The sequence below is a fragment of the Chamaea fasciata genome, unplaced genomic scaffold, assembly GCF_029207755.1.
Source record: "Chamaea fasciata isolate MVZ Bird 193981 ecotype frontalis unplaced genomic scaffold, bChaFas1.0.hap1 SCAF_15, whole genome shotgun sequence".
In the NCBI taxonomy this organism is placed as follows: Eukaryota; Metazoa; Chordata; class Aves; order Passeriformes; family Sylviidae; genus Chamaea; species Chamaea fasciata.
In genome coordinates, this window is record NW_027094100.1 from 13,119,752 (window position 1) to 13,144,339 (window position 24,588).

At 48.2% G+C, this 24,588-nt stretch overlaps 1 protein-coding gene across 5 annotated transcripts; it reads right to left on the reverse strand.

The window, feature by feature from the left end:
• Positions 1 to 153: 153 nt before the first annotated feature.
• BRD8 (bromodomain containing 8) lies at positions 154 to 24,543 on the reverse strand. Of its 5 annotated transcripts, XM_066197062.1 has the most exons (26): positions 24,493 to 24,543; positions 24,119 to 24,215; positions 23,314 to 23,383; positions 23,010 to 23,059; positions 22,019 to 22,141; positions 21,795 to 21,875; positions 21,296 to 21,360; positions 20,574 to 20,710; positions 18,564 to 18,708; positions 17,209 to 17,418; positions 16,519 to 16,799; positions 15,558 to 16,013; positions 15,119 to 15,212; positions 14,862 to 14,908; positions 14,319 to 14,533; positions 13,964 to 14,056; positions 13,712 to 13,780; positions 12,838 to 13,015; positions 12,096 to 12,200; positions 11,126 to 11,170; positions 4,819 to 5,091; positions 4,214 to 4,417; positions 2,831 to 2,976; positions 2,071 to 2,157; positions 1,691 to 1,759; positions 154 to 741 (listed from the first exon to the last, which is right to left on the reverse strand). In XM_066197062.1, exons 1-26 carry the CDS (start codon positions 24,509 to 24,511, stop codon positions 519 to 521), a joined length of 3,582 nt encoding a protein of 1,193 aa, XP_066053159.1. In that variant the 5' UTR covers positions 24,512 to 24,543; the 3' UTR covers positions 154 to 518. The 5 variants fall into 5 exon arrangements, with proteins under 5 accessions (XP_066053159.1, XP_066053156.1, XP_066053155.1 ...); XM_066197058.1 differs by lacking the exons at positions 154 to 741; positions 1,691 to 1,759; positions 2,071 to 2,157; ... (1 more) ...; positions 4,214 to 4,417; positions 4,819 to 5,091 and adding exons at positions 9,005 to 9,504; positions 19,937 to 20,152; XM_066197059.1 differs by lacking the exons at positions 154 to 741; positions 1,691 to 1,759; positions 2,071 to 2,157; ... (2 more) ...; positions 4,819 to 5,091; positions 11,126 to 11,170 and adding exons at positions 9,004 to 9,504; positions 19,937 to 20,152.
• Between the last annotated feature and the right edge of the window lie 45 nt (positions 24,544 to 24,588).

Consider the following 24,588-nt stretch of genomic DNA (forward strand, 5'->3'; position numbering starts at 1 on the left):
CGCCCTCCGTCCCGCCGTTCCCGGTCCCGATCCCGGTTCCAGTTCTGGAGCCAGTCCCAATTCCAGTTCTGGAACCCTTCCAGCCCCAGTCCCAGTGTCAGGCAGGCCGGGACAAGCTTCAACACGGGCCTTTATTTGGTGTGGTTCCACCCGGACCCAGCACAACAAGCACAACACGGGAACGCTGCCATGCCCGGTGTGCAGCCAGCCACGGGCTGTGCCCGCTTCATCCACCTGGCCACACACAGGATCTTCTCCCTTGCTTTTCTTCCCAGGGAACTCTTCTCCCTACAGGGCTACGTGGCTGCTTTTCCCAAAAAGAATGGAGGCTTCCAACATGATACCCTCCCAAAAACTGCTTTGAATCAACCCATCAACCCAGCAGTCAGCACTGGGGATAATGAGGTCTACCCAAGGCCACGGCAGCACATCCCCTGAGCCCAGGAGATGCCCTGACCCACGGAGACAACGCTGCTACAGCTGGGAGAGGCCTCAGGCAGGGATGGTTACCTTCTGCCTCACTCCAGCCTGTCCCTGGACAACAGGAGGGCTTCAGCCAAGACCTGCAGCTGCTCCAAGACCTCTCGCTGCATCTCCACAGCCACGTGGAAGACGCGGTGGTCGGAGCTGTTGTACATCACAGCGTTCTGGAACATGAGCATCAGGTCACACTGGAACTGCATCAGGGACTGGATGTGTCCCTTTGACAGCCTCTTCTTTATGCTGGATAAATCCATGGGTCTGCAAAGGACAGAGACAGAAGAAGAATGAAATTGAAACCCAGGGCCAAGGCATCCTTTGGGATCTGCATGAATGTGCTTGTTCTCATTTCAGGGTGGCCCTGAAAGCACAGCTATTTTCAATCAATTTTATTGCTCAAGACACACAGGGGGGAGCGAGAAAGGCTTTTCTTCCGAGCCAGACGAAAGTGAGTTCAGCCAATGCGACACTTGCTATCCAATCAACTTGGCAGGTCATTAGCAGTCACCTCTGGAAAAAATGGGATGCTGAGCTCCAGAGAAGGCAAGCAGTAATTAGTCTTCAGGAAGTCAGTCCAGGTCTTAGTGGAGAAAGAAAAATGACTAAAATAGGTATCTATTAAACCACCTAAAGATCGAATGGTGCCACCAGCAAAAATAGCAGTGCTGGTAAGGGGAACATGATAGGGAATAAATATTACTTCCCTTATTTTGACAGAATGGGAAAATGAATGGCTGCAGAGAGGACAACTGTGACCAGAATAGAACATGATTCAGCTCTGAAAAAATGCCATTAATCTCTGTGGGAAATATTCTTCTGACCCACTTGTGTGCTGAGAGTGAAACATCTGGGGCGCTGGCAGCGGGTGAGGAGGGGGCACCCCCTGAGGCACATCCCAGGCGTGGGGAGAAGGGGCTGCTGAGCTGCAGGGCCTGGAACCCCTGCCCAGGGACTGTGCCTGGGATCAGCCAGCCATGCAATGCCTGCACAGGGCAGACACAATCCCCACCAGCCCCAGAGTCAGTGCAAGCTTCCAGGTTCTAATTACCCAGAAGGGAGTTTTACTGAAAGAAATCAGTGGGAGATGCTGGTGACAGCCAAACTCTGGAAAAGGAGGAAGGAAACCATCCGACTGGCCCTTTGGAAACCAGAGAAGACAGAAAACAACCAGAGAGATATCAACCAGTGAGCACTTCCTCCACAAACTCACCTCTTTACCACATCCTTGTATCCAGGGGCTTGTTTCTCTGACACTGGCTTCAGGAACGGGCTGCTGAACCTACAGGGACAAGGACAAAGAATGTTCTCTGCCTGCCCCTGCCCCAAAAACATGGAGCAGGGCTTGCCTCTCTCTGCTGGCCCTGAGGGCCACAGCCAGTGTTGTGCCAGCTGTGTAGGAAGCAGCATTTGGGCTCTGCCACATTAAGCAGAGGAAATCAATATGCAATGTTCTCTCCAGCTCTGCAGCAGGCAGCTGTTCCCAAAGCAAAGTCGTGGAGAGACAGGCCAGCCCCTGGGAGGTGACACAGGAGCTGGGGCTCAGGGCAGCGTGCTCAGGACGTGTTGATGCAGCCTCCTGCTCCCACGTACCTGTGGCTGGCTATCATCCTCCAGATGGACAGGAGCCTTTTTCTGAGGATCAGGTGCTGCAGGGGGTTATTCCAGCTTGGCTGCAGCCTGTGGAGTGAAGATACTGCCAGATAATCACACTTGAGACCAAGTGGGAGGTGAAAATTCTGCTGGCACCCACCATATCCAGGTGGATGAAGCTACAAAAAGCCTCTGAGTGTGATGGTGGGAGTGTTCTGCATCAGAATGCACAACTGAACATCCAGAATGCAAGAAGATGCAGGACAAGAGGTAAAAGCAAAGCTGAGATAAAGAACAGGACCAAACTGGATAGAAAACCTCAAGCTACTCTGCAGTTCAGAACTTCACTGCAGTGGTTTTTGTGAAGTTTCTTTTCCCAATACCCCACGTTTTTTCTTTGAAAGGCAGTCCAAGTGATGACACATGTGGCAGAGCCTGCATGTGACTGACACACCTGCAGCTGCTGTGCACTGTCTGACAGACCCTGATGTCCAGCTCACACCAGGCCAATTTGACTTGAGAAAACATGTATTTTCCATTTTATCTTTTACTTAATCTCTACTCTTCTCACTTCATCTTAGCACAATGCCCTATAACATCAGCAAATCCAGAGACAGCACAAATTACCTCCTTCCCTCTTGCTCCACTTGGCTGTCTCACCTTCCTGGATGTGACCCATGCCATGCACTTGTTCTCATGTGTGACAAGGGAAATTACTCTGTTCTGCTGCATTTGCAAGAGTGCAGAACCAACTACTTACATGTGCATGTTGGGAGAGGCTGTGGAGTCCAGCACTGGGGCTGCAGAGGTGCTGTCACTGTCATCTTGACCCAGGGCCTGAGCACTCATTTCTGGTGGATGCAGCTCATCTACAGGTGTTTCTCCAGGTTTCTCTTGAGTCTCATCCTGAAGAGCACAGAGGATACATCTAAAATGGCAGCACACTACCTGAATCCTTTATCTAGAAGCCAGCCCACTGCACATCCCTTTCCTGCATCCAGGCTCAGCTGGAAGCTTGCTTGCTCTTTTAGTCAGAGGATGCTGTTTGACCTCACTCAGATCTTCCCAGCAAGAGTTGTGTCTGATCTCTTGGATGACATCCACCCCTGGCTGACACAAACCCTGTGGAGCTGAGTGGTGCCCAGTGTTGTGTCTGTCTGCTCTCTGGGAAGAGTCACGGATGCAGAGAAGGCAATCAGGAGCTGAGGTAAGACTGCCTCAGGCTTGTTAAAGCTCCAGGTACAGATAACAGGAACTTTTAGAGTTCAACAAGGGTTTCCTCAGAAACTCCCACATTAAAATGACAGGGCACAGACTCATCCAGGAAGGAGAGTGGTGCTGTTGTTGCAGTGGTTTGCCAGTAAAATGCTCGGTGGGATTTCATGCAGGAGCACCTCAGAATCCTCAACAGATCTGAAGCACGAGCAGACTTCTCAGAAAGAAACTGGACACTGCTGTGTTTGGCTGTGACCACTGGGAGAACTGTGAGGGAGCTGCTGAGAATAACAGCAGTTGAGAGCAGAGTAACTGCTGGGAATACACTGTCCTGGCTGAACAGGTGAAATCCTGGAGGTTATTTGTCTCCAGTTTCCCGAGTTTGCAAGAGAACAAATGTGGAAAAATGGCCCCTGTTCCTGTTACTTCCTCAGGAATACCCAGCAGGCTGGTGGGAGCCCACAGCCCCCAAACACAGGACTGATGCAAACCCAGGCTAGACAGTGCCTGCTTCCAAGACATGACAGTCCCCAGGGGCAGATGGTTATTGCTGGCACAGCCACGTGGGCCTGAAACCAGCCAAGCTGTGCTGCAAAACACAGCAATTAGAACCAGGCAAGTATTCCAACCTTGCCTCAAACCTGAGAGCAGCCTGCCAGCTCTCATGAGTCACCTTTACACTGCCAAGGAGCAATTCCTCCAACTCACATCTGAGGGTTTCATCTGTAACAAGCTTCCTGTTTATAAAGATACACAGCCATACATAAAAGACACTCTTCCCTCATACATTCCTTCTGTGTTGCCCCTCCCGTGTGTTTTGTCTCCCCTCTCGGAACCTGGGGCTCCCCTATCTCTTCTAGAGCTGGTTTCCTTCACTGTCTCATCTCTCACCCAGGGCCAGAGGCTCTTTTAGGACCACCACTCCTACCTCTCTTCCCAGGAAGTGTTCTTCCTCATCTTTTGCCAGGGTGTGTAGTTGACTTTCCTCTGCTCCCGAGACTGCTGTTCCTGTGGTCTTTTCCTGGCACCTCACTTCCTCCCCATCACTCTGCTTCCCTGAGCCACAACAATCCCACGGAGTCTGCGATGACTCTGTGCTGCTAATGCAGAAAGATTCCAACATCTGGGTTACCTGCAAGACAGTGATTTATTACTTCAAATTGTGAAGGCAAAAGGGAGAAGAAATAAACAGCAGAGATGCTATTTTTGCAATCACTCATGAACGCCTTTCCATTTTTAGGAATCCTTGCAAAATCTGATGAAGCCCTGTGGTATTATTACAGTGTCAGCTTGCTGACATTTCTGTGCTTAAGGGTGAGCTGTGTTTTGGCAAAGCAGCTGCCTGGGTGCAGTGGGAGCTCCAAATGGGAGGGAAGGCTGGACTTGGGCTGGGGAGAAAGTGAACCCAGAGCTTCTGCTGTGCCCCCAGACTTTTGTTTTTGTTTGTATGGATGGTGCAGGCCCTGAAAAGCCCAGTGTTTCAGGAGGGCCTGAACTATGCTGCCCACCTTCTTGTAAACCAAACAGCCCTACCTCCAAGAGGAACTGGAAAAGACTGTCACTTTCACATGGCTTCTCTCCCTCGTGGTAATCTTCACTATCATTCCTGCAGAGAGGCTCACTCAGCTCCATCTCATGGTCTGCTTCTTGGCTGCTCCCCTCTAGCTTCCCCATGGCCACCTCTTCAGTATTTCTCCAGCTCCTCACATCCAGATCCAAGCTTGAATCCCAGTCAGGAAGAGACTGGAAATCACTGTTCTCTGACTCGATGGGAGATTCCAACTCAGACTTCGAGGCATGGCCTATCTGCAAACCACGAAGACAGAAATTTCTTTGTACCCTGATCCAGAACTGCCAAGTCCAGCTCATTTCTTGACACACTTGGAGGGCCACAGCATGGGAAGGACTCTGAGGTGCGCAGCCTACACCTGAGCTCATCACACAGCACATGGCAGGGCTGCAGCTCTGCAACACAAACTGCTGCTTCAGAGCAACTGAATTTCAGGTTTTCTGGTGCTTTTGCTGTGCTCTCTCCCTGCCCTGCTCACTGGGTCACTCTGCTCAGGGCATGCTGAGCTGCCTGGGAGCACGTGGCTTTGCTGATGCTCCATATTTAAGGTGCTGAAGGCAGAGAGTGAGTCCTGCTCGGGCTCCTCAGCTGCTGAGTGTTGGGAACAACTGGTGACTCCAAGGACAACTCACTGAAATTCCACTTGCTGCCCCCTGAGAACTTTTTATACTGAAGATAACTTACTACAAACCTTACAGACAGTTTTGAAAGTGACAGGTGTGATTTACCTGGATAGTGACCTCTCATGTACCTGAGCCAGAAGAATTATAACCTCACAGCCACACACTGACAGGGACAGTTCTATACATTGCTGAAAATAAAAGTTAGCATTCTCTTAAGAAGGAAGAAAACTCATTTCATCGCTATTCATTAGTCCATGCCTAAATGTCTTCTACTTCATGAGTGCACTCTGAGTCCTCTGAGCCTGGGGAACTGATTGCAGAGTCACAGTACAACAGGAAAGGATGTCACAAAATCTGCATCCTGCCACTGAACGGAGCTGCCTGGATACTGCACCTATGGAGAATTCTATGCATTAATTAACACTGTCTTTAGAGTCTTCAGTTAATTACGTACAACCTAATTTTTTCAGTTATGAACAAGCACATTTCTCACTGACTGGCTTTTCCATTCTCAGGACTGCTAGCACAGCTCCAAATTCAGTTTACGGTGCATAACTGGGAGAAATACAGAATCCACTGGGTCTGGGATGAGAAAACTGCTTCGCTTATTTTGTGAACTTGCAAGCAGATTAGGGATCTGAAAGCCTGTCGTTCCAAAACCTCTTTTGAAGTTCACTTCAGTGGCAGCAGATGAAATTTGATGAGGTAAGAGATAACATTACCTGCTCTCAGCTTCCAGGTGAGGGAGTTGGGCAAACTGAGATTCCATCTGAAGAGAAACTCTGTGCCTGGAGCTCTCTCCTGCAGCCTCAGCAGAGCTGCCACATGCAGAGGCACAAAAAACCCTCAGCCCAGGGTAATCTGATCACTTGTGATCATCTTTCTGTGCTCCAGAGGGATAAACGTTGAAAATCAAGAAGTACTGGGAACTTGGGCGTAAGATTAAAGAGATCTTCAGCCTCATGTTCAGTTTTACCAAATCTTGGAAGACTCAAAATGCCAGACAGCAGAACAGCAGCATTAGTGCAAGACATGATGAGTGAAATAATCACAGACAGCTCAACTCTACACCAATTCCGGACAAAATGACACAAACTTGAACTTTTAATTAAGATTTGCCTGACAGTTCTTAATGATGTTGGCTACATAAGTCACTAGCAAGGAACCTCTCTCAAATTGGAAAGTTTTAGTTCACTTTGCAGAGATCAGACACTGCACAACCCTTGCTGTACTGGGAAAAAGCCGTTAGAAATCAAAAAGCCTTTAAAAAGAACTTGCATGTCAAAACAAGAAAAATGATAAAAGCCTGAACTCTAATAAATGAAATGTAGAATCCACATAAAGTAGAAAAAAAAAGAAAAAAAGAAAAAAGAAAAAAAGAAAAAGAGAACAATTTGCTAAAGACATAAAAGCAAATAAAACCAAAAAACCTCATCAAAAACATCAGAAGCAGGGAGCTGCCAGATGATCAGTGGGGATGACACACGATCAGTGCCAAACATCTCAGTGGAAAATAGGGCCAGTTGGAAAAACCAAATTAATCATCATTATCAGCAGTTGCCACAGAAGAGCTCACAGGAGACCTTCTCTTGAGATGGGTCTGAGAGACGATTTCTAATTAAAATGTCAACAGGGGAGACTTTAGAACAATTTGAGGGAGTGAATAAACCTTAGAACCCACTGGGATTCATCTGTGTGCCCTAAAGAAGCTTAAATATAATGTGACCAAGCCTATGCTGTGTAACTTGTCATTTAAGAAGAAAACCAGAAAAAGGATGACAGTTTCATCTGTCTGTAAAAGGGTGGGTGCTGGGAGATGCAGCACAGTAAAACATCAGCTCTGCACTAGACAGATTAGAACAAAGTATTAGGAAGAAGAGAATTAGGAAGTAGTTCAGAGCATGAGATGATGGATTGGGAAAGAGGGAATGAAGCTCTGTGGAGAAAATCATATTTAAAGCTCTTAAACATCATTAAAGACTATTAAAATGTCATGGGACAAGAGAAAAGGCTGAGAGAAAAATACCTGGTTAAGAGAAGAAACCAAGGGTAGGAAGGAACAGCAATGCTTGCCATGATGAAAGCAAGTTACCAGAGGGTCTGATAAAGGTCTTCTCCTGTGCTGCATCTTCAGTTTTCCAGCAGAGACAATGGTAGGGCAGAGGTGTTACAGGGAGATGGAGCCAGACTCTTCCCAGTGCCCAACAGTGAAAAGAGACAGGCATGACAAGGAAATTCTGACTGGGTACAAGGCAAATATTTGAAGCTGGCCCTGCTCTGAGCAGCTGAATGAAGTAAAGGAATGCACAGAGGTTCTTTCCAACTTAGAATCATGGAACAGGTTGTGTTGGGAGGGACCTTTAAAGGCTGTCTGGGTCCAGCCCCCCTGCCGTGGGTAGGGACACCTTCCACTATCCCAAGCTGCTCAGAGCCTCATCCAACTTGGCCTTCAACACTTCCAGGCATGGGGCACCCACAGCTCCTTTGGATAACCTGTGCCTGTGCCAGGGCCTCACCACCCTCATTGTAAAAAAAATCTTCATCCAGTCTAAATAGGCCCTCTTTTAGTTTAGAACCATTAGCTTGTCCTGTCACAACAGGCAATGCTAAAATGTTTGTCCCTAACCGAAATCACTCCATAAAATGCATGGAAGACAAAGACCCCTGTAACTTTTTGTGCTATGAACTGAGAACAATTAAAATTCAAACCAGAAATTTGTTCCTGGGTTTAGCAGTGAAGGACAATTAACCAATCACCAATCCAAGGGAATTTCAGCATTTCCACATCAGTAAGATGACTCTTGGTGAAAATTCACCTCAGCAATACACGGGACTTGACACAGCAGGCACGGCCAACTTCAACACTGAACTTGTGAAAACTGAGAGCTCTTACTGAATAAGGCAACAATGCCTCTGGTCTTAATCCCAGTGACTCAGTTTCCTGAAACCTGCCTACCAGAAAGCTGCACACCCTGGACATTCTGCACAGAGTGCAGAGCACTCCCAGCTGCTGCAACAATCAAGGATGGTGTCATTTTGTTGATTTTTTTTTTCCCCAAGAAAGATTGTGTGGGCAGAAAACATTTAAGTTTCATCTCAGGTCATATGAACAGAAAAAGTGACTTGGAAATTCTTGCAGAGAACTTAAACCTTCATGTTGCTGAGGAAAAGCACTGTAATTCCCAGCAGAAACAGTGCACAAGCTCAGATGTGAAACCAGGTACTGGCAATCCTACCTACGGGTGCTGGGATCACAGATTTTCATTCTGACTAGTGCAGCCTCCACAGATCTCTGGGGAAAGAATGTCAAGTCCTTTTCAATGCATTTTCTCCTAAGGAAAGCTCCAGCAAGACTGCAGTATTTAACTTCTCAAGGTTTGATCTCCAGTGTCACCACAGTGGTGCTGTATCCTTACACACTCACGAAGGGAATCTTCCTCTCCATCCAAGCACTGTGCAGCATTCCCAGGATTTATGGATTGTCAGAGCTGTGCCATGCATGTGTGCTATAGGGATAACTGGAAGAGAATTATATTTGCAGATATTCCAGGTGGGGATCCAGGCTTGTACCAGAGGGTTCCTCCCTGCGATGCTCAGTGCACTGCACACGGGTTTGTTCTCAGATTTTAATATACATCACATTTACACATCACTAGTAAAAATCTGTACACTTCACATTACAGTACATACGAGCCACCAGTTGCTAGCTAACACCAGAACACTGATGAAGCCCATGACGACTGCCCTAAAACAGGCAGGGGGGCTGGTCTTCCCCTCTGGAGAAGTTTCTTTGGGTTACACATTCTGACAAGATGCTGCTTTCCAGAAGGGCAAGCGAAGGTGGCGAACCAGGTCCCAGGAATGGACCTGCAGCTTTTCTTCCTCCTCCAACAGCTGTTAAGAGCTGCCTGCTCACACTCCAGGTCCGGATGCCTGCGATTCTGCTGGCATTTTGTGTCTGCAGCATCATTTCTTCATCTTCATGTCTGCCTCAATGGCGCAGCGCCGCCCTCTGGTGCCTCCATCCTGCTCACAAGGCAAACAAACACAGTTACACAACCCCGCAGGAACGTCCCTCCGGCACAGTCCCTCCGGCACATCGGGAGGGAGGAAGGGAGCGAGGGAGGAAGGGAGGGAGGGAATTCTGCATCTGGCAACAACTTTTCATGCTTTCCCATCAGGAGAAAGGGAAGCTTTCCCTGTCAAGGCCTGCCTGCCTGCAGACCTACCTAAAGCTGGATCTGGACACAGCAGGGTGCTGGGCTTGGCGGCATCTCTGCACTGCTGGAGCCAGGGCAGAGAGAGGCAACACCTCTGGCCCAGACAGATGCTTTTGGAGCCCGGGCAGTGCAGGCTTCCTCCAAAGCAGCAATTCTAGCTTAAGGTGGGAAAAGGAAAACTGCTGACTAACCTACCTTATCAGCTGCTGATCCCTACGGGAAGTGCTCCTCCAGCTGAGTGACCCTGGCACTAGCTCCCTAGTTCCTCCACACAGCTCCTTTCCACGAGCAGAAGGTGAGCTGAGAGCTTCCTCTGATCCGCTGCCCTCTCTCTCTGGCTGATCTGCTGTCTCTCCTGGAGTACTCCTCTGTCTTTAGATACATGTGAGGGATAAGGACAGCTCTCCATCTTCCTCCACTCTTTCCTCACAGTAACTCAGAGACTGCTCTCTCTCTCTGGCTGATCTGCTGCCTCTCCTGGAGTACTCCTCTGTCTTTAGATACATGTGAGAGGTAAGGACAGCTCTCCATCTTCCTCCTCTCTTTCCTCACAGTAACTCAGAGACCTCCTTTCCACGAGCAGAAGGTGAGCTGAGAGCTTCCTCTGATCCGCTGCCCTCTCTCTCTGGCTGATCTGCTGCCTCTCCTGGAGTACTCCTCTGTCTTTAGATACATGCGAGAGATAAGGAGAGCTCTCCATCTTCCTTCTCTCTTTCCTCACAGTAACTCAGAGACCTCCTTTCCACGAGCAGAAGGTGAGCTGAGAGCTTCCTCTGATCCGCTGCCCTCTCTCTCTGGCTGATCTGCTGCCTCTCCTGGAGTACTCCTCTGTCTTTAGATACATGCGAGAGATAAGGAGAGCTCTCCATCTTCCTTCTCTCTTTCCTCACAGTAACTCAGAGACTTGGGGTTTCCCAGAGGGAATATTTTTCCAAACACTTCCAGATCACCACGGGCACAGAGCAAGATATTTCTGAAGAGTCTTATTTGCTTTCTGAACCACGAGCAGATAAAGGACACACAGCTGACTCCTCTCTCTCCCAAGACCTTTTGCACTGCCTCGGACGTGTGGAAGGGGCAGCTGTATAAACATGAGAGATGTAGGAACTACAGGACTGCACCACTTGGGGTTTGTCTTCCCACTTACATGGAAAGAAAGCAGGAGAGAAGTCATGGAAAAAAGCAAAAGCAGATGACAAAACAAAAACACTTGGAACCAGAAGAAAAGATTGAAGCCCCACCCGCTCACCCATTTTGAGAATAAGGGACTGAAATGTCTCTTCTCAGATCACAATGGCGCAGCCCCCAAGTCAAACACACCCTGCTGCAGTGCTAAGGATGCTGTGACAGTGCAGTGATCACCCAGACAAGGAGCAGAGCACCTGGCAGCACTACCGCAGAACCTGCTGGAGCCTTTCAATACTTACAAAGAGAGAGAGAAGGAAGGCAGGAGAGCCCATTGGGACACTGTCCTGTTAAAAGGCCAAACAGAAGGACTTATCAGGCATCAGCTACGGAAATGCACACACCACACAGAAGCACTGAGCCCACACACGAGCATAGAGGAATCTGTGCCCCACTCCCCTTCCTGCAGGGCGTCAGTCTTATGCAGCAGGAACATAAAAACAGACAAAAAGAGGGATACTGCGAGAGCCAGAATGCCAGGAAAGGGATATTCCCTTCACAGCCACAGCAAGTTTTCCTTTTCTACCAAACAATTCCTGCTTGGTGCAGCTGCCACTAGAACTAAGCAGGCTGTCCCTGCTGTCACAGTGTTGTCTGCACCAGAGAGCACCTGAGATCACTTCATCAAGTTTGCATGTGTCTTTACAGAGGAAAAAAAAAGAAACACAAACCTTCATTGCTTAGATCAGTGTGGAATTCAAAGGTTCTCTGGTGTATTTTACACAGCAAACCAGAGGTGACCGATTCTCTAGCTCTAAAAAACTGACTAGAAAGTGCAGGATATGGCAATTCCCTTCACCTTTCTGCCATATCATAGGATCACAGAATCTGTGGAGTTAGAGAGGAACCACAAAGATCACTGAGTCCAACTCCCTGCCCTGCAGGCCCATCCCCAAGAGTCATACCATGTGCCTGAGAGTATTCACACCTCTTCCAATACTCTGTTCATTTCCCTACAGTTTTTATCACCTGTTTTTAAAAACAGGTAATAGAAGTATTTGGATTTCAGAAAAAAACCTCATGAGACCTGCCATTGGAATGCTGTACAGTTCCAGAACGGAAATATAATCAATAGACACATTTAAAGAAAATTTGTTCACACGAAGATGCTGGTGTGGGAACTTTTGCCTCCTTGGTGTGGGAACTTCATGCAGTATCTTGGGATTCTTCAAAAGATCCCAAGTGCCCTTGCACAGGGTGCAGCAGTCTCACCTTCTCTGAAGCATCCTGCTTGCGAGTGGAGTCTCGCCCCCGCAGGCTCTTTGCACTGATCCCCGACTCTGATGTTTGCATCATCAGTTGTGTGGCCAGAAATTGCTGCAAGGAAACCACACTCTGTTAAGATTGTCAGGCAAAACAAGCTCAGTAAGTGCGTGTCAGTTAACTATCACAGACCACAGGCTGGGAATGGTTGGGTCACAGGCAGTTTCAGTTCCTTGTGTGCTCCTCAGAATAAGTTCCCCAATTTACCTCAGAAGCCACAAGTCCTGAGGAACTACAAAACCCCAATTCAAACTCTGTTAAGCCCTTCCAGCTGGGACATTCTGCTTCAAAGGATATTTCAAACAGCAGAAATTCACAGGGCAGTTTCATGTGCACTTGATATCAACATAAACCAGCACAGCCACCCAAAGAAGCTGTCGCGTCCCCTGTCATTCACCGTTCTCGTTGCTTGTTTCTGTTCCTGAACCACACCCTGGTTCCTGCTGGCCTAAGCATTTCCTTGAAGGAAATTACATTTGAAATTGTTCTGGGATGAACATATAAAAAAATTTGCTGCATTACTTTAAACTCGCCCACAATCCAGTTCAACATAAACACCTGAGCTACCAGGAGAGAGAGAAGCAGGGAAGGACAGGACCCACTGCATCCAAACACACTGGGAGTTAAACTGTGGTCTTACAGCCAGGCCTATGGACTATGGTCCTGCACTGGCCTCAGCTCAGTACTCTACCTGGATCTGCTCCAGGACATCTCTCTGCATCTCCACAGCCATGTGGTACACATCATGGTCAGAGCTGTTGTACATCACCGCATTCTGAAACATCAGCATAATATCCCGCTGGAACTCGGCTGTGGTTCGGATCAGCCCGTTCTCAATGTTCTTTTTGATGGTAGATAAATCCATTGGCCTGTGAAAGAAACGCAGGCAAAATTGCATTGCTAAATGCTTAACTTTTTCCCATTTCCTTTGGAAACAGCCCTGGGTCTGTCATGTGTTTAGTTACAGTGTCTATTTTATTTAGCTTAAGGAGTTCTCCTCCCATGAGCTGCCTCCCAGCACCAAGGCCTGGGTCAGAAGACACAAGGTGTCCAGCAGTTACCTGGAATGGTAACAACAGCCTCAGAGATCTCTCAGGGAAGGCATCTGCCTTCTCCAGGCACCATTGACACAGAAACTAAAGAGCTAGAGCTGCAGCCACTAAGCTTCAATTGTTTCTAATAGATTTCAGCAGGGGATTCTGGTAATTCTTCCAGAAAAGTCTACCATCTGGGACAGTAAAAAATGCTGATTAAAAAAGAGCTTTTTAGGAATTCCAAAGGTTAAATCCTGCTCTTGGATAGAAACTGGAAGAAACAGATCAGTTTCACCTTACTGGTAAGGTGTAACTGAGTGTACTTCAGGTGAAGTCAGGGCTGTGTACAGACATGTGCCTGTTACTGATGTTGACTGTTCTTGGGGAAATCCTCTTCTGACTGAATCATGTCAGAAAAAGAATTCTTTTCCAAGTCTGCACAGCGGGCAAGAACCACATTGTTCTTGCCAGAAATCCCTACAAATATGCAAACATGCAGAGTTCTAATGACAAAAGACTGCTGAGACTCACCTCTGCACGATGCTGTGGTAGCCTGGTGCTATGTCATCAGTTACAGGCTGTAAGAAGACATTGGCATACCTGCAGAGAGAAAGAGTCCACTCAGTGCCTGTCCTTGCTGGTAAATATTTGTTTCAGGCTCTCTTGTTTATTTGTCTGTAACAAGATGATTCGTCATCTCCCAAGAGAGATAAGCCTTTGAGATGGGAGAGTGGAGACTTGTCTAGGATTAGTCACTTCTTTCTGCCAAGACATCAAACTCACCTGTGATTAGCTGCTGCTCTCCAAACCAGCATGATGGCTTTCTTCCAAATCTTCTGAGCCTGTATCGCTTCCTGGTCCTCACTGCACACTGAGCTGGGAAGAGAAGAACATAATTCCTTCAGGAGTCTGATTACTGCCTCAGAGAAGAAAACTCCTGGTTTGTTTTGTCCTCGACATGCCCACGCTAATCCACGCCAAAGACAGAAGGAAAATGTGGGAGCTGGTACTGGAGTGCTGTCTGCACACTCGCCCTTGTAAGCAAGAACCAAACAACTCATCAACAAATTCTCCCTCAGGACCCACTCATCAAACCAGAAACGGGAATGCTCCACTCCCTGTGTGGCCTGACACTCACAACTGCGAGGAGGCCGGGCTGCTGGGGATGGAGTCGGCGAGCGCGTGCGACTGCAAGGGCGCGTTGTGGACGCTGAAGCCATCGTCGCTCTCGCTCACGGGGGGCTCGTTGTCCATCTCTGAGAGATACCCCTCACCCTGGTCTTCTTCTTTGGGCTCCTCCAAACTGGCAGCCTCACTGGCACCGTCCTCATCATCCTCCTCACCCTGCCCATCCTGAAACACAGAATCTATCAGCTGGCAAAGCCACTCAGCACCTCCCAAGCAGCTCTGGTTCTGTGAGCAAAGTGATTTTCTTGTGAGCTTGCTGGCAACTGTACAGGCACTTCCACAAACTCCCAGTCTCTCCAGCCTGCCCTGCTTCTCCCCACAGACCCAGAAACCCATACATAAACACCTTTACATTCTGAAGCAATCTCCCCTTCAGCTGCAGACTGCTCACTTCCCAGTGCAGAAAGCTGAACACCAGCTTTGCCTTTCAGCAGACAGCAGCAGCAAGATGTTGCTAATAAACTCAAGATGACTAAAACCAACTGGGAATTACCTTTATCTGACTCCTAAACAGGGCTTGGGCCTCCTCCTTCATTGACTCTGTGAAAAAAAGAAATGCAGAAAGATTGATTCTCCCAAGCAGCCTTTCCTACAAAAGCTCCTGCACCAACGCCTACTGTCCTGCAGTAATTAACACTGTTCCTACAGGTATCTTTTCTCCCTCCTCCCCAAAAAACCTGAACCAGATAACTAACAACTATCCAGCTAATAATGTTGCATGTAAAAGATTTCCTAGCTGAATTAAGTTACCTGACAGCTCAAATTTGTGCTGAACATCAGCCTGTGAGGAGTCTTCACTCACATTTGGGACTTGTGGAGGGGATGAATCATCATCAGGTGGGGTCTGGAGGGAAGAGAAATGCACAAATCTAGATGTTTGTGTCAGCTTACTTCAGTGAAGGTGTGGGCACATCTCACTCACCCTAACCTAACTCCAGGCAATGAGGTTCACTGAGCACCTTCCCAGCAGCAATTCTGCCCATGGGTGGGGGGAGATACATAAAGGTACTGCCTACTGCAGAGCTGCTCTGCACATCAGCAGCCTGACTCCCAGAAAAACAGTCAGTCACACTCATTGAAGGGTCACTTCAACCCAGCACTCATCCTTCCTCTAAACTTCGCTGCTACCTGCCACAACTGCTCCTCTCTTTCCCCACACCAGTTCCAGACAGCCTCTGTGACCACATACCTCTGTCTTCACTGGATTGAGCACTGCATCTTCTCCCTGGGATGACTCTATCTTGATTTCAGAAGTCTCTCCTGATGTTACAGCTGCTCTTTGATCTTCCTCTATCTCTTGGTTTCTAAGCTCTGGTGTTTCTGTCACTCTTGCAGTTGCTGGTATGGTTTCTTCAGGGCCCAGCTGACTCTGGTCCTGCTCTGCATGTTCGGTCTTTATTTCTGACCTCAGCTCACTGATGCCCATTAGGTCTCGAATTCCCTTTGCCTCTGGCTCCTCACACTCCAGTCTCTCCTGCTTCACAGTCACAGACACTTGTGGCATCTGGGCCTGTTTCTCATGCTCCTGACGAATTGAATGTTCCCATGGGCCAGGAAGGGTCTGAGGGTCATCGGTATCTTCACAGAAAGAAGACAGAGCAGCCTCAACAACTGCTGCATCCAGGACTTCAGGGTGGTCGTCTACCTTTATTGTCAAAACAAACACACAGCAGCGCAGGCCGAGGTCAGAAAGAGGGATTAAAGAAAAGTTCATGTTAATCGGTACTGAGACAGCTGTGGAAAACCCAGTCTACTCCGTTTGCAAAGTTGCCTTTTACAGCCAGAATTGTATCACTCCCTGTGGGAGTTTCTCCTGAAGCTTCAGTTTCAGGAATACAGCACTCCTGGAAAGGATTCTGTGAGCAGTGCTCATCTGTCTGCCAGAGACATGACCCAAACCCTACCCTCCAGGGAAGGAAGACGTTTCTTTTTGTACTCTGAAAAGGAGCACCAGTGTCAGACAGGAAGCAGTGGTGATCTATTGATCTGGAAATTTTCCTATTGATCTGGAAAATGAGGGTGAGAATATGCATTCTGGAATAGTTATTTCTTGCTTGTTTAAACTAAATTGGTGAACGGCAATCATTTGAGATTATTAACCCAACTGAATATGGAGCAAAAGGCAGTGGCACTCTGCTTTCCCCATTTACCTTGTCCTCAATGATGGCTATGATATTTCCAACTGTATCGAAGTCCAGCTCTTCCCCCGTATAGGACACTGCAATATCCATTTTTTCAGCCAGATCCAGATCTTCTTTCCCATCCATGCAGTGATCTTTGGAAGATCCTGCAGTGCTGCCAGCCCCAGAACCCAGGCACTCTTTCTTGATGGAATCAATGATCATTGATATTTCGCTGCTGTCCATAGACACTGTCACAGTGTGGGAATCAGACACTGCCTCCATGGAAACACAGGCTTCTGGCTGGCTCACTGCACGAGGATGAGAGGGACAGTCAGAGACCAAGGTGGAGAAGCCCCCACATAAACACTGCAGTGGGTAACACCAAGCACCAAGCACAAGTATCCCAGGCCCACCCACCACACCACAGCTTAGATTAATAAAAGACAAATTCGGGTTTGCTTTCCCACAGGAGAGCCAAAGTGAGATTCCAACCCTTGAACCACAATCCAGCAAATCATCAGCACCCCCACCCCCACCCAGCAAACCCTGCTTAAAACCATCTGTTTTCTCCAGAACCCAGCCACAACCATCTTTTTTGACCAGGATGGCGAGTCTGAGGTGATAAAGCCCAGCTGAGAGCTCGCAGGGCACCAATCCCACGGGAAGTTCTGCTCTCCAGCAGGACGTGAGCTCTGAGTGCGTAGTTCAGGAACGCACCTGTGGCTACGCTTTCTGGAGCTGCAGCTGATGGCACAACGGCTGGTGCTGACAGTGTGGGCATCATGACAATAGTGGCCTGGGACACAGGCTCTACTGGGGGTGGCAGGAGCTTAGCTGGAGGCTCGCTGGCAACAGCGGAGAAGGAAGCAAGAGGTGAGGTGAACTGTGCAGGACCAGCTTCTAAAAGCCGGGAAAGCGTAGGAGCACCTAACAGAGAGTAGAAGGGAAAAGCACATGAGCAAGAAGCAGCCACCACTTCAAGTCCACAAAGCCACCATTGGGCTCTTCACTGTCTGGTGGCTTCCTCTGGGAAAAGACACGGAAAGATACCTAGAAAGAGTCCCAAAAGCTGTACAGAGAACCCGCACCAAAAAACGCACGACTCCTGTTATGTGTGCAGTCTGAGGTGGAATCATGCAGCTACAGAACACTGCACTCACTCTAAGGGTTGGACAGACTAAGCCACACATGCACAGAGATGCCCTTCCAAAGGCTCATCCCAAAACAATTATGGGAAATCTGAAAAACAGTGCTAAGAAAGCCACACAAGGTAAGCCAAGACAAACAGATGTCACAGGATCTGGGAGGGAGCAGAGGGGATCTCTTTGCAGGTTTTTCCTGGAGAATTTCTCTTATCAAAGGCTGCCATTCATCTTAGCTGTAACTTCCAGTCTGAATTTACTGAACTGTCTGGACCAAATTAACAGGTCTTAAAAAAACCAGATGTGGGTAAGGAAAGCAAGATTATTTGCATAGAATTCTGTATGAATGAGTGACACAAATTCTCAGTTACAGATAGTGTGACTAAATCACTGGTCAGCCGGAGCTGAGAGAAGGATTTCCTTAGGCACATTGTTCTGAAAAAGCCCAATTTAGTGTCTTGCACAGTCCCCCTTATCCTCACTCTGTGGAACTTCCTCTGGAGCTCAGCTGTATAACTCTCAACTGAACTCTAAGATACAGCAGAGGGAAGGCACATGAGGTCTCCAGATCCACAGGGAGCTGCATTTGACTCGTTGGGAATCAGATTTAGGACCATTTCTTCCCCAACTCCCTGTGATCAAACCCTTTCTTTCTACACTCAAACGCCTGGTATTAGCCAGTGTCAAACCCAGAACCAGACTTCACGGATCAGGACTGAATCAAGCCGAATTGTTCCAGTCACTCTTTTAAGGATTAGGGTCTCCTTAAAAAGTAGGGCTGAGATGGACAGGGGCACAGAAATAGGAACACAACTGACAGAGAAGCCCCCAAACCACCCAGGTAGACGTCAGCTCTGTCCCAAGAAAATTCCCAGAACAGTCCGAAGGTACATCTTAAGGGAGAATTGTACAGGGAGAGGCCCGAGTTACCTGAAGCAGCCGGAGATGCAGGGACAGCACCAGGTGCCGACTGCATTTCCCCACTGTGCAGCACTGGAAGGACACTTCCTACCTCCAGCAGCACTCCAGAGCTGTTCATGTGACCAGAAGCCACTGCCATTTCATTTTCACCAACCTGTCAAAGGAGGACAAGACTGAAGTTTCTGGAGACAGTACCACACCAGTGATTCTCTGCCAGATGTGCACCTCCATGAACAGGACCAGCATCTGCTGTCCCAGCATTTCTTCTGCAGTTTTTATTCAGGTTAGTCCCTGCCTGAGGCCCCTCATACAAATGCAGAACATGACAGTCTGAAACTGCTGCTGTTCTTCCTTTGCGGTGAGGCCAAGTGCATCCTTTGCTCTATCACGGTTCTTCTGTACATGGACCTCACAATCCTCGACACATATGAGTCTCTCTAGACCCTGAGATGGCACAGAAATATCCCTTGTTTTGAGTTGAGAGAAGCAGAAGTACCAAGATGGAAAGTAACTTGATCAAGGTAACACAGTTGAACCTATGATGGACCTTGAAACAGATGCAAATCAGTCCTGTTCTTACAAAGAAAACTCAGCCTTGCACAGCCATTACCTTTCCCTCCTCCACTTTCTGTTACATCCTGCAAACACAAAATCCATGGAACATTTACCCAAGCTAACAAATAGAAAAATCTCTAGATCTGACTACTATGACGAGAAAAAGTCAACAGCAACACACCTACTCCATCACACAAGCACTAACCCAGGGAATCTGTGCCACAAGCAGGCTGAGGGCTGCTGTTTTCAGACTGGGCTCTGAACAGTGCCAGCATCTCCTAAGACTTCCCAAGTCACTAACACCACAAGTGGGTTCTCATCACAGAGATTTTAGTAACTGTCTACAATTAGGAGGGAACTGAAGCCCTTCTGTGTAGGTCATAAACGCCATTCAAGGATTCCCTACTCTTGTGCTAAAACACATTAAAAATACTGAAACACAACTTCCTGACAAGGTGTAAAGAACTGTGAGCCCAGTGTAGGAATCACCAGGAACACAGCTCCACGGAGGCCGATGGGGATGATGCTGACTAACAAGTTCCCTCCCCTGAGGAGAATAATTTCCTCTAGCAAACCCTGCAACTCCAACTCCTTATGACTGAGGGGACAGCCAGTCCTACATGCTGCACGAGCCCTGCAGTCCTGCTGGGAAAGGGGCTCACCTCTGCAGCTCACAGGGGTATTTCTACCTCTCAGTTTATCACTTCTGCTGGGACTCTCACAAAACTGCATATTTTTAAAAATTCTTTGCAGATCCCCCTTTTCCAGTGGGAGAGTCTGGAGCAAACTGTTTGTGTGCTTGCATATATGAGCAGAGAGCTCCATACCAGCCTGGGGCTTGTGGGCAGGAGACTGCCCTTCTTCAGCAGCTCTGAGAGCAGAGGGGAAGGAGGCGGAGTTGCTTTTTGTCCTATCATCTTTTTCTGGGGTGAATCATCAGTGACTGGGGTCATGGGGGCATCCAGGGGAGCAGAGCCTGGAGGGGTGTCAGGGATTCCAATGAAGGAGGCAACTGGGGTGCTGGGCAATGTCCCTGGCGTGACCTGAGAAAGAGAAAAACCACACTGTTCAAAGCCACACTCCACCACACGGACCAGCCCCACTTGCTGCTTCCCCCAAGAGCATTGATCCAGCACACCACAGACACCTACTCCATTCACTCGCTGCCCCTACTCCAGGAATGTGCTTTCACCCTTTCCCTGCCCTGCAGAGCCATTTCCCAGGCACTCACAGACTGCCTGGCCAACCCACTGATGCCCCTACACGGTCTTTGATCCAGGCACTGGATCACCACAGACAGGGAAGAGGACATGGATCTCGAGCAGTGTTGTCACCAACCACACTACAGCACCTGAATTCTGCAAAGCAAGGCAAGGGCTTCTCCCCGGGCCCCTTCTCTGTGATGGATGCAGAGCCCCATGTCCCAAGCTGGGCTTTCCCTCCCACCCAGAGAAGGATTCTTACCCCTGGGCTGGCCTCATCCCCAGCGGGCTGGGACAGATCTCCGAGGGAATAATCCCCGCCCGGGGAGGTGGAGCCAGCGGGAGAACGAACCATCACCCCCGTGAGTCTTCGAGGTGGGTTCTTAATGGCCTGGCGAGCTGGGAGAGAACAGAAACTAAAGTGAGAGCCCGTGACTCCATCATGGACAGTCCCCAAGAGTTACCTTTGACTTTATCCTGAAGAACTTTAAGAGAATGATTTATGTTATAAGAATTTCTTGAACCCCACTAGGCTCAGTTCCCAAGTAATACTAACTTTGGGTAATGCACTTCAGCTGCAGGTTTCTCTAGCAGTTGGGTGTTCACCTCCTCCCACCACCAAATTAAATGCTGCAAGAGTTATGAAAAACTAAACATTCAGAATAAAAGTCTCTTCCTTTTATCTTCAGTGATCAGGGAAAACTAAAGGTGTGAAAAGCCTGACATTCTAACACAGAGCTCCTAACTAATTCTTCTTTCCCTTTGGATACACCTTTCCTGATGATTTTGTTCCTTTTTCAGAAGCCTCTGCCTTTTACCCTGTTACAAATAGAGTAACAGGAAAGAGAATACAACCTCTCTCTCCAACTCGAGAGTCAAGGAATTCCTCCTGCAAGTCTTAACAAGACTTTAGTATTTTCTAAATATTTTTATGAATATATGCATGGGTCTGAGGAAAATGAAGGCAGTTCATTTCCAGCTTACCCTGATAAGCAGCATCTGTAGCCTTCCTCTTGACTTCTGCCTCCTCCTCTTCCATTTTTTTCTTTCTGCATAAAGAACAAAAACCTGTCACAGATGTCTCAGTTCCCCTTAATTGCCCCTTCAAAATGCATTTTACTGATGCCCACCCTGTTATCTCCTGATAACATCAAACCACTCCTGTTGTCTCAGGCTCAAATGCCCCAAGGCAAGAAGCAGAGCCAGAGAATGACACACTGGGCAGGAAATTTCGCTTCCAGATGATTGTCAAAACGGAGGCAGCTCACATAGTTCTGCAAGCCATGGCCAAGCTCTTTACTGAGCAACTCCAAAGGATGTTTCACACCAGCTGGTATCCCCCAGCCCAAGCTAAGTTCCCCCCCAGAGGCCAAAGCATCTGCCCAGCTGCCCCATTTCTCTTAACCCAAACTATATGGAGTAAGAGATGCTGGACAGAATGTCAGGAAACTACAATGTCAGAAGAAATAATTTAATAACCCACATCATAATCTCATTGCACAGCTCCTCCAGTCTGTTATCCATGTGTCCGGCCTGGATCAGCTCTGCATCCTTCTTGAGTTGCCTGTAATCATAAAATCTTTTTACTTTCTGATTACTGAGCTGGACACCTTAAGCAGCATTTTCACCCCCAAACCATTCCACTTGGACTACTTCTTCAGGACAGGACTCTCAGGTGTGCAACATTTTAACACCTCTGTCATGTACCTGTATTTTTCCTGTGTTTCTTTAATAATTTTCTTCAACTCCTCAACCCTCTCTGCAGTCAGTTTCCGCACAATAACATCTTCCACAGTTTCCACAACTTCTCCCTTCTCACCACGTTTTCTTCTACAGAATAGAGAAAAGAAAAACTAAGACACAAACCACAAGAGAACCCAGTTCCTCTTTAATAAATGGCCGCTCTCTGTCATTCATGACACGCTCAAGCAAAAAAAAATCGATTTCCTGATATCCCCTTACATGATATTGGACAGTACAATGTTCAAACAATCTTTTCAGCAAATTTTTGCTAATTCAGCCAGTGTTAAAGTCTTCAGGAACAGATCAAAGATGCAAGTCCACTAAAAATTCTCAACCTGAAAATAATCCTTCCACTTCACTAGAAAGTTCTTTTCTCTCCAAGAAGAAACATCTATTTTTTTCTTCACTAGCTCTACCAAGGCCTTTGATTTTGCAACTCTAGTGCTGAAGATCGTTCACAAACAAATCAGTCACACATAAATATTACTTTCAAGCATCCCATCTTTAAGTTAATATCATGTGAAGTCCCCAAACAAAATGCCTGGAATTTCGAGCAGTAAATAACTGAGATCACAGAGCTGTAGTGATAACACTGATAAGAAAACTATAAGAAACCACTGCAAAATAGTGACAAATACAAAACATCTCCTTTCTCACTCCTCTTTTCTATCTCTATTCTGAATGATAAATTTATGTGTAAAACTTCTCATCAGTAAGACCAACAGGCAGTGTTTTATTCCAGCCAAATAAATATTATCTCTTCTATCTGACAAACCCTGATCCCACTATCCCACAACAGCTATTCCACATGAATTTTCTCATTCTGAAAAGCTCCTTTTGGAAGGAGTTGGTTGGGGGCCAAAGTAATTTAAGAGTGAGAAGGACTTTGCTGTAAGAACCCACGAGACCCCCCTCAGCTGCTGCAGGCTGTGCTGGGGTCAAACTCTGTACTCACTTAGGGGTCTCCGTGGTCTCCAAGAGCTCTGAGTACTGAGACGCACAGTGCTGAGAAGAAACAAAAGAAGTCAGAGGACAATTTGCTTGCCCAAACAGCAGGACACACCAAAATACAACTGGACACTCACAAATTCCCATTCACAGCTTAATCACACGCCTGGTGAAGAATCTCTTTAGTTAGTCTTACTTAATAACTGTGTACTGGATAAAGCACAGAACAATTAATCCTTAATTCATCCTCAATATGGCATTTCTGATTGTGCAGAGATTTGGTGTCCAAGAGTCAAATGTCAGTGTCTTACCTTTTGGGAAAACCAGTCAGGTGGGCGTCCTGGCTCTGCAAAAGGTTTGATGGCTCTGCTGACTGAGACCCTGTGGGAGGGAAATGGCAAGTCACCATTAATTTACCTTCTCCCCCAACCAACATACAGAGAAAAGATGAAGACCTCTCTTAACATCATTGAATAACCCCACTAAACATAATAAACTCATCAAGGAGTTTATCAAGTCTCAAAAATATCTGCCTGCTTCTAATAAACAGTAACTTCGTTCCTTCGCTTTGAAAAGCAAGATTCTTGCATCTGGTTACACGACTACATTTCCACAAAACCCTTACTTTAGTGAGAAATATACAGAAAAACAGAGCTATAGGTTCAGTGCACAGGAATCTGTTACCTGTCTTTGTTGTTCACAACTCACCTCATCTAATTATGAACACAGAATCATAGAATGGGTTGGGAAGGACCCTAAAGATCATCAGGACCACAACTTCTCTGGGCAACCTTTTCCAGTGCCTCACCACCCTCACAGTAAAGAATTTTTTCCTAATTTCCAACCTAACCCTCCTTCTGTCAGAAGCCACGCCCCCTTGTCCTGACATTTCATGTCTTTGTCCAAAGTCCCTCTCCAGCTCTCATCGCTCATTATTTTGATTAACACACCTCTACTTTTACACAGCAGTTATGAAGGCAACAGAGTGCCTGTCCAGGTCCACCTTCAACACCTCTTACACCCCATCTCTGTTCTGAACAAAGAGGCAGCGGGGTGACATCCCCATGCCGTGCCCCGGTGCTCTGCACATGCCGCCCGCCTTCCCTGCTCCCGTACCAGTTCTGGTCACCGCTGCGCATGACGGAGGAGGCCAGGCAGAGCTTCTCGCGGATGGACCAGGGCTCTGTGGGGCCGGCGCTCAGCAGCTTGTGCTCTGCGGGACAGGGCAGGAGTGCGCGGGGGCAGCGCCCGGGCACACCGGGACTCGAACCCGCGGCTCCCACGGCTGGCTCCGCCCCTCCCGGACTCCGGCCCCGCCCCTCCCAGACCCCTGGGCCCCGCCCCGCCCCGCCCCGCCCCACTGCCGGCTCTTCCCGGGAGGGTCCTTCGCAACCGCTCCGTTCTCCTCGGGCCATTCCCCTGCCCCTTCTCCTCCCCAGCCCCGCCGCCGCTCGCTCCCCGCCGCGCCTCCCGCCCGGCCTCGCACTCACTCCCCGGCCCCGCCGCCATCTTCCCGCCCGGCCCTGAGGGCGGCAGGGGCGGCACTCGCGCAAAGCCCACTGGGAGGCGGCCGAGCGCTGCCACGC

What these genes read in the sequence shown, in the direction of transcription:
- BRD8 (XM_066197062.1), bottom strand. An exon ending in GAAACACAGGAAAAATACAG is followed by an intron (nt 21,876 to 22,018) that starts GTACATGACAGA and finishes TTATGATTACAG; the next exon opens with GCAACTCAAGAAGGATGCAG. An exon ending in AGCCCGGCCTCCTCGCAGTT is followed by an intron (nt 14,057 to 14,318) that starts GTGAGTGTCAGG and finishes TTCTCTTCCCAG; the next exon opens with CTCAGTGTGCAGTGAGGACC.